The sequence below is a fragment of the Callorhinus ursinus genome, unplaced genomic scaffold, assembly GCF_003265705.2.
Source record: "Callorhinus ursinus isolate GAN/ISIS: 27379988/994484 unplaced genomic scaffold, GSC_fseal_2.0 scaffold3, whole genome shotgun sequence".
NCBI classification, from domain to species: Eukaryota; Metazoa; Chordata; class Mammalia; order Carnivora; family Otariidae; genus Callorhinus; species Callorhinus ursinus.
Genome location: NW_027397065.1, coordinates 92555870 through 92569489, shown reverse-complemented (window position 1 = coordinate 92569489; position 13620 = coordinate 92555870). Strand labels below are relative to the sequence as shown.

The following is a 13620-nucleotide window of genomic DNA, read 5'->3' as shown; positions in this document are numbered from 1 at the left end:
AGGCGTACACGCACACAGGTGGACGTACGCGCACGCACACGGATACAAGGCACGCGGACGCGCATGCAGGCGTACACGCACACAGGTGGACGTACGCGCACGCACACGATACACAGGCACGCGGACGCGCACGCAGGCACAGCCGGCTTCCTCTTGCACGCGCCCCGGGCCAGTCCGCCACCGCGGCTGCCGCCCCCGCCCCCCGGCCCTGGGGGTCAGAGATGAACAGGCAGCGACAGACCTGGGAGGTGGACGCCCACCCGACCTTGCTGTTGGTGGCCCAGCCGGGGCAGGGCGAGGGGCCCGTGTAAGCACGCACCTCCCGCAGGGAGCCGGGCAGGCTGCAGAACTTGTAGGCTGCGTAGATGGGCACCATGGACATGGAAGACGTGGCGATGGCCCAGCCCATCGCGTTGGCCCACTCGGGGAAGATGTAGGCTCCGTAGTGCGGGGGCCTGAAGGTCGCGATACTCACCACAACCACAAACTGAAACCGAGGGCAGAGATCAGGCGGCGGCTCTCAGCGGGCAGCTGGCGTGAGGTGGGCGGGGGAGCGAGGGTTTCACCCGGAGGGTCTCCCAGCCATAGGGCGGCTCTGGGGGCCCGGGCGGCCAGCCTGCTGCGCGTGCGTGCCGCTCAGCCAGGCCCCGCTGCGGGGGGCGGGGGGCGGGGCGGGGGGATGCGCACCCCGCTGTGGGATGCAGGGCAGCCTCACCGCTGCGCCTGGTCCGGGAGACCCTGCCTGGCTTGTCCAGCGTGCACACCGGACCCCCTCAGCCCTCTGAGCACAGCCGAGAGGAACATGCTAGACGCGGGCCTCGGGGGGGGGGGGGGGGGCGGGGGGCGATCGGCGGCTTCTGAGCCTCTGGGCGCAGCTCAGGGAGAAACTGCGGATTCTGTCGCAACCAGGCTCCTGCTCCCTGCCTCTCTGCCTGCCTCTCCCTCTCTGTCTCCGTCTCTGCCTCTCCGTCTCTCTGTCTCTGTCTCTCCGTCTCTGTCTCTGCCTCTCCATCTCTGTCTCTGCCTCTCCGTCTCTCTGTCTCTGTCTCTGTCTCTCCGTCTCTGTCTCTATCTCTCCGTCTCTGTCTCTGTCTCTCCGTCTCTGTCTCTGCCTCTGTCTCTGTCTCTGCCTCTCCGTCTCTCTGTCTCTGTCTCTCCGTCTCTGTCTCTGTCTCTCCGTCTCTGTCTCTGCCTCTCCGTCTCTATCTCTGTCTCTCTGTCTCTATCTCTGTCTCTCTGTCTCTGTCTCTGTCTCTCCGTCTCTGTCTCTGCCTCTCCGTCTCTGTCTCTGCCTCTCCGTCTCTGTCTCTGTCTCTCCGTCTCTGTCTCTGTCTCTCACTAGCCCTGGGTTGGCCCAGGAGGCGCGTTCGTTCCAGACGTGCCAGGGGTCGGGGAGATGTGCGTCTCTGTGAGGAGCTCGGGGGGCTCTCGCTCAGACCCGGACAGCCCTTGAATGGCCTCCGGGGTCACCTGTGCAGACGGGGCAGGACAGCTCAGGCTCCGTGAGCCATCGGGTCTTGGCCACACGACGGCTCCTCCGGCTGCTGTAGGGTGGACGCAGCCGTGGGCCGTCGTACGGGGATCCGCGTGGCCCTGTTCTATTGGAACCGGCGGACTTGGCCCATGGGCCAGGGCTGGCAGCCCCCAGCCCCGATGAGAAGAGCCCGGCGGCTACCGGACGTGCTCGTGGTGGCCATGCTGGGACAGCATCTAAGTCTCTCCTGTCTTCGGCCTTTGCACCTTGTGCCCCCCTCCCCCGGAAGTCTGCATCCCATGACTGTCCTCAGGGCGGGAGCCAGCTGGTGGCCGTGCCCGGCTCTGGCCTCCCCTCCACGGCAGCGCTGTGATGCCTAGGGGGGTATCGCCGTGGATCCCGTGTGAGGTTTCTCAGTGGGCCCAGAGGGTGGGGGACACCTTCAGGAGACCACAGAAGATTTTAGGGGAGAGCCCCCTCCCCAGCCTCACATGAGCGAGTGAGAGCCCAGGTGCATGCGGCCAACAGGGGCCCTGGGGCCGGGGTGGGCGGTTGCGTGCACGCGGGGCCCTTACCAGGAGAAAGCAGGGGCTGACGAACTTCCAGCACAGCCTCCAGTACAGGCTGGGCCGCTGCCCGGTCATCTGCTTGATGTCCTCGCTGAACTGCCTCACGCCTGTGGTGGAGGGAGCCGAGCGGGCCGGTCAGGAGGGCATGTTCCCGGCCCCGGGTCCCACCCCACCTCCTGCAGCGCCCCCCCCCCAGGCCTCCTGTGAGTCGGGGATCAGGACCGTGCGCTCCCCCCCACTCAGACTTCCCACTAGTGGGGTGTCAGGACGACGTGCTCCCGGCCCCGGGTCCCACCCCACCTCCTGCAGCGCCCCCCCCAGGCCTCCCGGTGCTCCTGCTGGCCAGGGTCCCCACAGATGCTCACTGCAGTGACATCGGGTGACGGGTGCTGTGCACCGAGGGACATGTGTGGGGCACCGGCGGCTCGCCTGCCCTCCCCATTCTCTTCCTCCCTCGCCCTAGGCTGTCCTGCCTCCCCTTGGCCTGAACTACTTCTTTTTTTCTTTAAAAAAACTGTGGTATTGAGGGCACGTACTGCAGGGAGCAGCGGGTGTTATACGCAAACAATGAAGCGTGGATCACCACATCAAAAACTGATGATGTACTGTATGGTGATTAACATAACAATTAAAAAATTGTGCTAAAATACACATAACATAAATTTTACCATTTTAATCATTTTTAAGTGTGGCGTTCGGAGACGCTAATTCACATCGCTGTGCAACACTCACCAGCATCGCATGGTTCAGCTGGAACTTTCCATCTCCCCAAACTGAAGCTCCGTCCCATGAAGCACTAACTCCTCTCCCGCCTCCCCGACCCTGGCGCCCACCGTCACTTTCTGTCTCACATGAGTGCAATCCTACGGGATTTGTCCTATTATGACTGGCTTATCTCACTCAGCAGGATGTCCTCAAGGTTCCTCCGTGCTGTGGCAGGTGTCAGAATGTCCTTCCTTTCAAGGCTGGACAATATTCCAGGATATATTTACAATCATTATTTCTTAAGGAAAGCTATTTCTAAAGCTTAGTGAACTGGCACTTTCTCTAGGAGATCTCAACAGTGATTTCTCCCACCCTGAGTCTGGCCTGGCCTCTGCTGGGACGACCACAGCTTGTCCACTGAGCCTGGGGTGAGTCTCATGGGCCTCACGTTGGGGACATGTCGGGAATTCAGAATTCCCTCTGCACAAATCAGCCCCATCATCGGAACCCTGGACATGGAGATGGACCAGGGGCAGAGTGGAATGGAGAAGGGCGAACCCAAGGCCAGCCCCTCGGCCCCTCTGGACTCAGCCCCATGAGTGGTCAGGTCAGCCCATGGCCCCTCCTGGCGCTGGGCTGTTGGCTCAAAGACTGACAGGGACCGTTGGTGCACAGAGAGCCTGGCACACTCTGATACATCTCCCAAGAAACACAGACTGTGTGTAGGGATTAGAGATGCGAATGGCCATTTGGAGAAGCAACATGGACTCTGTCTTTTGAGGCTCTGGGGAGCACGCGGTTGCCAGCGTCTCTCCCACCTCACCAGCACTGAGCTCATGATCGAGGGGTGCGTTTGGGGCACTTCCTCTCTTTCACTGTGGGGTTTCATTTGGGGGTGGGGGAGACAGCCCAATTTTAAATGATAAGTATTGATTCCAGGTGCCAATGAAAGCACAGAGTTCGATTATTTCCCTTTTCTGTAGAAAAGAAAATATAATTGAAAAAGCGTTCTGGGAATATGAACTATTTGTCAGGTGTAGCCTCTCAAAGCCGACCTGCTTCTTCGGGCCACGCTGACCATGGCCCCGAGGCAGAGGCCATGCCTGCTGCGTGACACTAGGGCTTCCACAGGAGGGTGGCTGGTGCAGCATGCAGACCGTTAGCTCTGGGCGGGAGCTCACAGCCAGGGAGAGTGCACCTGATGCCCAGAGCTGTCACTGCTAAGTGCCCCAGAGAAGCCTGGCCAGGACTCTCTCCTTCCGGGAGAGCAGGCAAGGTGGGCAGCTGGCCCAGGTCAGCATCCGGGGAAAGGACAGGGCCTTCTCCAGCTTGGGTGCCCGTGGCTGTCACAACGCCTGCGACGCGGCCCAGCGGGCCACCAGCCGTGGCTACAGGGGGCCCGGTCTCGTCTGGGCGCTGCCTGCCCACCAGTGGCTCCCAGCCTTGGGGGGTGTGGAGCTCTAACTCAGGAGCCAGCTGCTGACTGGTCAGCAGCGACGGCTTGGGGAGCTGACAGTGAAACACACCGATCAGCCCCCCCCTCATGAACTCCGTGCTGGTCACGGTCCCCAGGGAGGAAGAGGCCTGCTTCTTAGCTGATTGAGGGGACCTCACCTCCGCCGGGGCCGTAAGCCATTCTCGTAATGACCGACGAGGACATCAGCACAGTATGATCAGGTGGCCACACTGAACAGTTCTGACCACAGTAAGCATTTTGGGGTGCCCCCCCGGCTAACTGTGCTCATCGATCCAGGGACAGCACCGCGGCTGGGTCTGCCACCTGCTGACGCACACCGGCCCCGGAGGAGGGCTCCGTCCTTACCGTAGAACCAGGCCACCCCGATGGCCTCGACGAGCACTCCGAAGAGGATGGACGTGCCGGCCGCAAAGTGGTCCAGCAGCGTGAAGACGTAGATGCCGCCCTGGAAGAGGGGGTGCCCGCTGAAATTGGGGTGCCCGGCGCAGCACGCCTCACCCAAGGAAGCCACAAAAACACTCTCCCCAAATAGACACCGGGCCTGTGGATTCAGTTTACAGACATAGTCTATCTGTGAAGTCTGATTGGAGTCCCTGAAATTCAGTCCATGCACAGCTTCTCAGGGACGTGCCTTTTGTGCGGGAATGGCAAGGACCTGTCTTCTCCCCTCCCCTCCCCTCCCCTCCCCTTCTCTCCTCCCCCCCTCCCCCCCAGGGGCGCTCCAGGTGCAATCAGAGGTGAAAGCAGCCGAATGCCAAATTTGGGAGGGGAGCTGACCCAGGCCCCGCTCCCCACCATCAGGCCTCCCCTGGCCCCCAGCCCCGAAGATCCAACGGGCAGGCGCTTCCAAGGGGGCTGTCCAGGAGCTGCAGGAACTTGAGACTGTTTCCCATGGACCACTGCTACCACCGTGACCATGGCTACCCTGTGCGACCACGTAATCCACATGTGACCACGGCTACCCGCATGTCATTAGCATATCACTGCAAGTCATGGTTTGGGGCTCTCAGACAGCACCAGCCACGCTGCCGACACTGAGCGCTAGTGAGGCCTCGCCAGGCAAAGCGAGTGTGGCTACGTACGTTGGTGACACAGAACAGTGAGAGCAGGAAGGTGGCCAGGACGACAAGGAGGGTGAAGAGCTCCCGGTGTCTGCGCAGCAGCTGGAACTCGTCAACGAGCCCGGTGATCACCGACTCCATGCCGCCCATCTGCAGCCAACAGAGCGGGCGCTGCGGGGTGGGGCGCGATTTACGTCACGTCCAGCGGACGTGCACCTGGGGCGTGGACACGAGTGGGGGCCGCACAGCATCCGGGCTGCAGAGTGCCCTGCACGCAAGAGGACCCAGGGGTGCACGCTGTCCCCTGAGGGGATGTGCTCAGCCACTCTGCAGCCCCATGTGGCACCATCCGCTGAAATCGCCACAAAGCCTCAGCCCTGCCTGACTGCTCCAAACACACGTCTCCCCACAGCACAGCCCTACTTTGTTCTTGGGGAGGACCCGGTGTGGCCACGGGCACAACCTTCCTGACTCTGAGTGTTGTCACGATGGGGTGTCCTCCAAGCACCCTGGCCTACTTGGTGACCCTCTTTGCCCTGCTGTTCATGGGATTCATACCCGCCAGATGTGCGGTCCAGGGCCGTGGTCACCCAGCAGGCGTTGACCAGGCTGGCTGGGAGATGACAGCTGGGGGCTAGAGCGTGTGACCCACATTCACGGGGGCAGGATTTGGGGTTCTCTGCACTTTCCAGGAAGCTCTGGGGGACAGGGCACCGGTGGCCACTCATGGGGACCCTGAGGTCTCAGCTGTTGGTCCTGAGCAGGCAATGGGGACACAGGAGCCTGAGTAAGTGCAGCAGGCCCACATGCCTCCTCCCTAGTGCACACGCATGCACGCACTCACATCCATGCACATGTGACCACGTGCACACACACACACACACACACACAGGGCTGCACACAAAAGATGGAGTGGGCCGGGCCTGGGCTGCAGCTGGAGACTTTGCTGCCCTGCTCTGCGGGTGCATCCATCCCTCCTGGAGGGCTCTGGGGTCAAGGAAAGCAATGAGTCAGGAAGGACCGACCCTGGCTCTGGGTGGTCCTCACCCCGTTCCCTGCACTGCATCCTGCTGCTGGCTTGTATGTGTGTGTCCGGGTCTGTAGTGACTTGGGCAGAGGGCACAGCTGGAAAGCCCAAGTGAAAGAAGGGGTGAGTTGGTCCAACACCCCACCCCAGGAAGGGTCTCAAGCAGTTGTGGGACCCTCCTCCCGCCACGCGGGGCTCTATGTAGCACAGGAACTCTGGGAGACCCTTCAGGGGCATTGGGGTTTGCCCGCCCTGTGAGGGCTGTGAGGAAGCCCGGCTGTCACAGGGAGGGCCCCCCGGTGTGCGCGGTGCTGAGGTCACTCACGGCGCTGTCGATCCCCAGGGTGAGCAGCATGACGAAGAAAATCACGGCCCAGGCCGAGGACAGTGGGAGCGTGGCCAGCGCCTCGGGGTAGATGATGAAGATCAGCCCGGGCCCTGAAAACAGACCTTCCTGTTGCCACTGACTTGCGGCTCCCCTATTCCCCCACCCAGGGAGGCCAACACAGCGGTAAGGTGACAAAATCCCTCCCAGCGCCTTCCCCGTTCTCCCTCAAGAGTCCTCTCTCCTGGGAACTCAGCAGACACCTGGCCCAGGACTCCAGAATTTGGAAACCTGACGTCAGCCGGAGGCCCGCACCTTGTTCCTCTGGGTCCTTCTGGTCTGCGGGGGACTGTGGGGGCTGGAGAGGAAGTGGGAGTGGTACCAACACAGGTGAGGGCGGGAGGGGCTCCAGCAGCCTGCCTGCCATCCCTGACAACCTCTGTCAGGCCTCCTGGTCTGTTTTCCTGTGCACGTCACAGACACACGCATGCACCCCCACACGCATGCTCTCACACACGCACATACATGCTCACATGTGCCCATGCTCATGCACACGCACACACATCCATGCTCATACATGCACATGTGCTCTCACAGCACACATGCTCTCACAGCACACATGCATGCTGACGCAGACATGCACACATGCATGCTGACACACATGCATACATGCATGCTGACATAAGCACACACACACACATCCATGCTCATACATGCACACATGCTCGCACAGCACACATGCTCTCACAGCACTCATGCTCTCACAACATGCATGCTGACACACACACATGCATGCTGACACATGCACATGTGCACACACATCCATGCTCATACATGCACACATGCTCTCACACACATGCTCTCACACACGCACATGCATGCTTACACTCACTGTGGTACATTTAGCAATATATGAATATTTTTCCATGCCAATGAATAACTGTGTCTGATCTTTAAAAACCGCGTAACGAATATGGAAATACTACAGCTCAGCAAATGCTTGAAAGGGGCAAGTTTCTGCTCACATAGCAGCACCCCTGGGATCATTCCCTTTCGGGACATCCCAGGAGTGGGGCTGCTGTGTGGAGGATATGCATGCTGGGAGGCATGCCTGCTCCCTCACCCCGCTGTGGAATCTGGGTGGGCGTGGAGGCCGTGGGCTCAGACAGAGGCAGGGAGGTGGGGATGGAAATGGTGCAGGACTCAACCAGACTCGTAGCAGTTTGGCCTTGATGATCCCCAAAGTAAAAACATTCCCACAGGAAACTAATCATTTCCATGGTCACTTTTAAAAGATGGGCCTACTTAACTCACTCACATGGCCTCCTGAGCCTTTACGCACAAAGACGTGGCGTCCCTAATCTCAGTCCTCAGCAGGGCCACGGCGGGCACCAGCCGACGGGGTCTGGGCACTGACGGATCTTTGTAGAGGACAGAACAGAGCTTCACAGCCAAGCTGTCCTCATGGGGCCCGTGCTCAGGCCGGGGCTCTCTGCAATTCCTGCCCCCATGCAAGGGGCATAGTCCCCACTGCAGGGCTGAGGGGCGGCTCATTTGAGATGCTCTAGAGCCTAAATGCCATGAGCCACAGACCCAGGTAGAGGTCGGTCAGCTTGGTTGAACGTGATGTCAATATCCTCGCCTTTCAGTTCTGTACCTGAGTTAACATTTCATCCTGTTTTCTTGAGAATTAGAGCTATAAATGACATTTACTTTGCTTGTCACGGAAATGCATAGAAGATATTCACTCTACTTCCAGGGGTTAATAGAGGTTTTTGTAAGCTATTGCTATTTATCATAAAAAAGGGCAAAAGCACGGGAAATGCATAAATGCAGCAGTGAGTAAATTTCACTGCTCTGTATTTATTTGCTTTATGTTCCCATTCTCCTGCCTTTATTGGATTTTTTTCCTGGAGGCAAGGATGTGGACTTAGGAAGCACACACGCCCAGATGCCCAGCCCCTGCTTTCCCTGCCAGTCTCAGAGGGCCGGACCTCTGCTTCTTACTTCCAAAGTGGGGTCTGAAGGCTCAACGCTGCAAGAATCGGATGGGATGGAGGCTGAGAGCTGCGGGCATGGGTGGGGGGTCCTCTGCTCCCCTGTCCCTACCCCCATTCAAGAATAAAAAGACTCAGGAAGAGATGAGTCAGGGACACCCTCACGGGCTTTCCTGAGCCTGCGGAGCAGCCCTGGGAGAGGATGGGCCTTTTCAGAGAAAGTGAAGGGCTGAGGACAGACCCCCCCTCGCTCACCCCCAGGATGATCTGACGGCAGGCGAGCGGCTGCAGTCATCTCAGGAGACCCTGGCGACCCAGCCCGACCGAGTGCCACGGCTTTCTACCCACACACCAGGACCGAGCAGCCCCTTCCATACCCCACCCCTGCACCTGGCCTCCTGCTGGGGCCCAGCCTGCTCCCTGGGTCACCTGTGCCCACTCCCACCTGCCCACTTCCTGGAACGCAGACACCTGGTGTTCATGGCTAGCTGGGTGAGCAGGTTGGGAACAAGGGTCTCTGTTGTCCCTGTGTGCCCAAGACTTCGTGATTCCTCTGGTTATTACCCAAATCCCACCTACACATGTCGTGATCAGTGGGTGTTTGGAGGGAAAAGCTTTGGCGCCGATGAACGGCTCATGTCCCAAATGCACCAGGCTTCTCTCCGGCCTTGCTCTCTGGCCTTGCTCTCCGGCCCTGGGGGCTGTGTGGCTTGGAAACGCTCAGGGCTCCCACCCCTGAGCTGCATGGGCCTCCTTCCAAAGTGTAAACAAAGAGAAGGCTTACCCCGAGACGGGGAACCAGACCCTGTCCTGCAGCCCTGGGGCCTCCGTCGGGGGCTGGCGACCGACAGGGCAGCAGCGGGGTGTGGTGGGTGTGTCGCTGCCCCGGGGACCCGTCCACGGGTACTCTGCTCTGGAACACGTGTGGCTCATGTGAGCTGGACGCAGGGCCCGAGTGTCTCCCTCCCATTGTGTGGGGTAAACACTCGGAGGCTTGGGTGGCCAGGGCTGTGGGGTGGGCAGAGCTGTGGGGACACCGGGCCTGCCCTAGGGAGACTCACCGTCCTTGGCCACGTCTCCGATGGGCACGCTGTGCTTCTGGGCCATGTACCCCAGGAAGGAGAAGACCACAAAGCCGGAGGAGAAGCTCGTCAGGGAATTGACGGAGGTGGTGATGACCGCGTCTCTGGGGAACAAAACACACGTCCCAGCCATGTCCTGAAGCAGGGGCAGCTTCCTACCCTCGTCCTTAATGTGCTGCGTCTGGGGGCAGGCGGGCTTTGGAGGGGTGCTTTCGCAGAAGGGCACCCCCACCCCTCCCGTGGGCTGCACCACAGACAGGCTGGTGCCCGGGCTGACAGGACCCCCAGCGGAGTGGCTTTAAGGCTTTGGCTGTGTCCAGGCTTTGGCCCGGGCGGGCCCTGTGGTGACCAGCCATGCGTGTCTGCCCAGGAACCGAGGGGCTTCTGGTGCTCACGACTCAGTATGAAGGTGAGACAGCCCCCACCTGTAATGTGGGGGCTCTGGGCGGGCAAACGTAAACCAGCGGGGTCCCCACCCATGTTCTGCAGGGGGCTGTCTGGCAGGATGTCTAGAAGCCTGGCGGGGGAGCTGGTTGAAATGCAGTTCTGAGGGGGCAGGTCTGGGGCCCCCTGAGCATGGGGGACCCCACTTAGAAGGCTGAGAACTCAGAGGGCCAGAGGGAAGGAGAGGTGGGGGAGCAGGGTGCGGTCAGCCCCTCCGGGCACTGGAGTGGAAGGACATTTGCTGAGTGCCCCGACCCCGGCGAGGCCCAGGTGGGCTCAGGCAGGGGCTGTCCACCTGCGTGTGTGGCCACTTTGCTATGCACGCTGTCTTTGTATTTTTACTGCATTTTCTGTCCTCATGATGTGAAGAAAATAAACACAAGCCCACAAGGGTCAAAGAAAGCAGGTCCCAGATGAACTTGCTTTTGTTTTTAGATGGATTTTGGGTCCAACCTGTGGCTGCAGGTCACTCAGCTCTGGCACTTCGCTGCCCGCTCTGGAGCCAGGTGCCCTGAGCACCTCGGGGAGGCCTGGCCCTGGGTGCCGGGAGGCAGGGGCAGCTGGGGCCTGGCAGGGGATGGACGAGGGGGCAGAGGCTGGGGCCATCAGTGGGGACTCTGGGAGGTGGCGAACACCTTCATCTGTTCCAGTACTTTCTTTAGAGCAAGAACCAAATTGCCTGTAGCTTCCGCCTTTTAATTTCCACTAAAGAGCCATTTTGGCTCAGAGGCCCTGTGAGCACAGCATATCCCCCTCCCTGTATCTGGGGACACGTTATTTCTGGAAGTCAGTGATTTGGCAGAACCCGTGATGGGGACAGGTGCTCAGGACTTACCTGTAGCAGTTGTTGGTGAATTTATTGTAGCTGGAGAAGGCAATTAGCACCCCAAACCCAATGCCCAGCGAGAAGCATACCTGGGTGGCAGCATCTATCCACACCTGCATAGAGCCAGACAAGAGAGGTAATTGCAGGGAGCGCATTGAACCCGGGAGACCAGCTACCACAGGGCCAGCAAGGGCTCCATGGAACGGAGTCGAATTGAAACACAACATTGTCATCAGTGAGCCAGTGGCATTGACAACATGATCAGTGGCAAAAGCCGTCTCGTGGTTACACCCGCCGTGTCCCTGGCCCCAGAGCACAGCTCACGGAAGGGCTGTATCTTGGTGCTTTATTTGCAATTTCCCTCGGAACGTCAGCACCTCTGTGCGCATGGCCAGACTTGTAGTTAATTTATTAAGATGCAACGGACGTTGATGGCTCGGTCAGACGTGCCCACTCATGTCCGCTGTCTTTCCCACGGCGTTTAAAGCCACAGGCTCACGGTATGCACACAGCGGCAGCCGTGGAAAGGCCGTGAAGCCCAGACACCGGTGTGTGCTCGCTTGGTGCACATGTGCCAGGTGAAAGCCCATGGCTGCTAACTGCACCAACGTGGTATTTTAAAAGTCAAACACAACTGTTCACATCAGGGTGACACGGAGACCACCTGAGGATGTGGGCGCTGCCTCACCCCTACACAGCCTTGGGTGGGGGTGGAAAGCGGCTGAACCCCACCCTGGGGGCATCTCCCAGGGGGACCACATCTGCCATCTGAGGGGTCTGGGGGCTGGTTGGCCCTGGGGGCTGTCCCTGAGTGACCAGGCAGTTTATGGTGCGGGCCTGCAGGAGAGAACCCTCAGGCAGTGACACCAGAGATCGGCTGGGCACACAGGGCGACCTCCAAGGGCCCCAGGGTGGCTGGCCTGAGTATGACCTCACAGGGGAGCTGGACAGGATGCAGCAGAGGAGGCCGGAGCCTATGGCTGCTGGGAGCTGGCCCCCCGCCCACGCTCCAAGACCAGCAGGATGTCTGTCCTTTGGGCAGCATGCCCAGAGTGTTGGGATCACCCTGGTGTCAGAGACAGTGTGTTCCAGGCAGCGGGCTAGGCCTCAGCATGCGGCCTTGAGTAGCTGAGTGGCGAGTGGGCCAAGGGGCCTCTGCCCTGCTGTCCCCCTTGTGCTGGTCATCAGTTAGCTCACTTGGCCGGGCCTCTGCAGGCAGGAGCCATGGTCACAGGGAGAACTCCTGCTTCCTGCTTAGTGTCGGCCCTCTCCAGGTCAGTGCCCACCCCTGAGCCTTCACACGTGTGACTCCCCCTCCAGGATGTGCCTCCTGGATGGCTGTCCAGGCCTTTGCTCACTGCCGCCCCGAGGACCCAGCTCTGGACCCAGTGCAGGACCCATTCTGGAACCCCCCTGGCAGCCTCTCTGGGCCGAAGTGGAACTGCCTTCCTTCCTTTAGCACCTGACTTCTCCTCTCCTGCGGGAATGGGAGCTCTTCCAGGATGGAGCTCTGTCTGCCCCAGCCTCGACCTGTCCCAACCTGTCAACCACCCCAAGAGCTGCAGATGAATGAATAAGGGTCTGGATGCTATCCAAGGATGCTCACCCCTATGGAGAAGCCCCTTGTCCAGATGGGGGATCCAGAAATGGATACCCAGGATGCAGGGCAGTCTCTGTGTCAGAGCAGTGCAGGGTCCACAGTGCCAGGGACATGGCAAGGGATGGAGCAGATGGTCCCTTTTGTCCTGTCTGCTTGCGGGGCAGGCCCCATGTAGAACCTCTGCTCCTGACCTGCTCTAGACCAGTGAGGATGCTGGCCAGGCCTCCTGCCTGCAGCAGTTCCATCAGATCCCTCTGGACTGAACCTTGGGGGATGGGTCAGGGTCAAGCCTGGGATAGTGCTGGGGAGCCCGTAACTGGATCAGGGCCAGCTCCTGCAACTATGTCCCTGGGGGCATCTGTGGGACCTGCCCCAACTGCTAAGCCCCAGAGAAGGATGCCCAGGGCCACTTGATCTCTGAGTGTGGCCATCAAGAGCCTGGGGGGGTGGGAGTATGGGTAGCACCTGGGCCAGGAGGAGCCCTAGGAGGACATCCCAGGATGACCACCAAGCCAGTGAGCTCCTGTCCCTGCCCTATCCAGAGGAGGCCCAGAGGAGCCGATGCAAAGATCAGCCAAGACCCCACAGCAGGACGAGGAATGGCTTCACCCTCTGGACTAGGGACAACATGGACCTGTCCATGGGACCTCAGGCTTGCCTGAGCCCAGGGGTTGTAGTCCTGCTCTGTCCTGGTCTATGTCCTTTCCTAGCCCTGAGCTGACAGGGTGGTTGGAGAGGATGGAATACACTGGTTTGTCCAAGATATTAATCATCTATCTGTCACCCATCAACTATGTGTCCATCAATCACCTACCTATCCATTCACCTATCCATCTATCTATCATCTATCTATTCATCTGTATATCATCTATCTATCCAACCATCCATCCATCCATTCGTCCATCCATCCATCATCTATCCATATATCCATCCATCATCTATCCATCCATCTGTCCCTCTATCCATCATCCATCCATCCATCATCTATCCATCCATCATCTATATATCCATCCGTCCATCCATCCATCCATCT

At 59.7% G+C, this 13620-nt stretch overlaps 1 protein-coding gene across 1 annotated transcript in view; it reads right to left on the bottom strand.

Moving 5' to 3' along the window:
* The window catches only part of SLC6A3 (solute carrier family 6 member 3), a 37918-nt gene that overhangs the window by 4485 nt on the left and 19813 nt on the right, over positions 1-13620 (bottom strand). Inside the window, exons 6-12 of the mRNA XM_025866695.2 lie at positions 10997-11100; positions 9697-9821; positions 6639-6751; positions 5308-5436; positions 4571-4670; positions 2050-2150; positions 320-487 (exon numbers count right to left, since the gene is read on the bottom strand). Of these exons, the coding sequence (XP_025722480.1) occupies positions 320-487; positions 2050-2150; positions 4571-4670; positions 5308-5436; positions 6639-6751; positions 9697-9821; positions 10997-11100 (840 nt within the window). The remainder of the gene's footprint in view (positions 1-319; positions 488-2049; positions 2151-4570; positions 4671-5307; positions 5437-6638; positions 6752-9696; positions 9822-10996; positions 11101-13620) is intronic.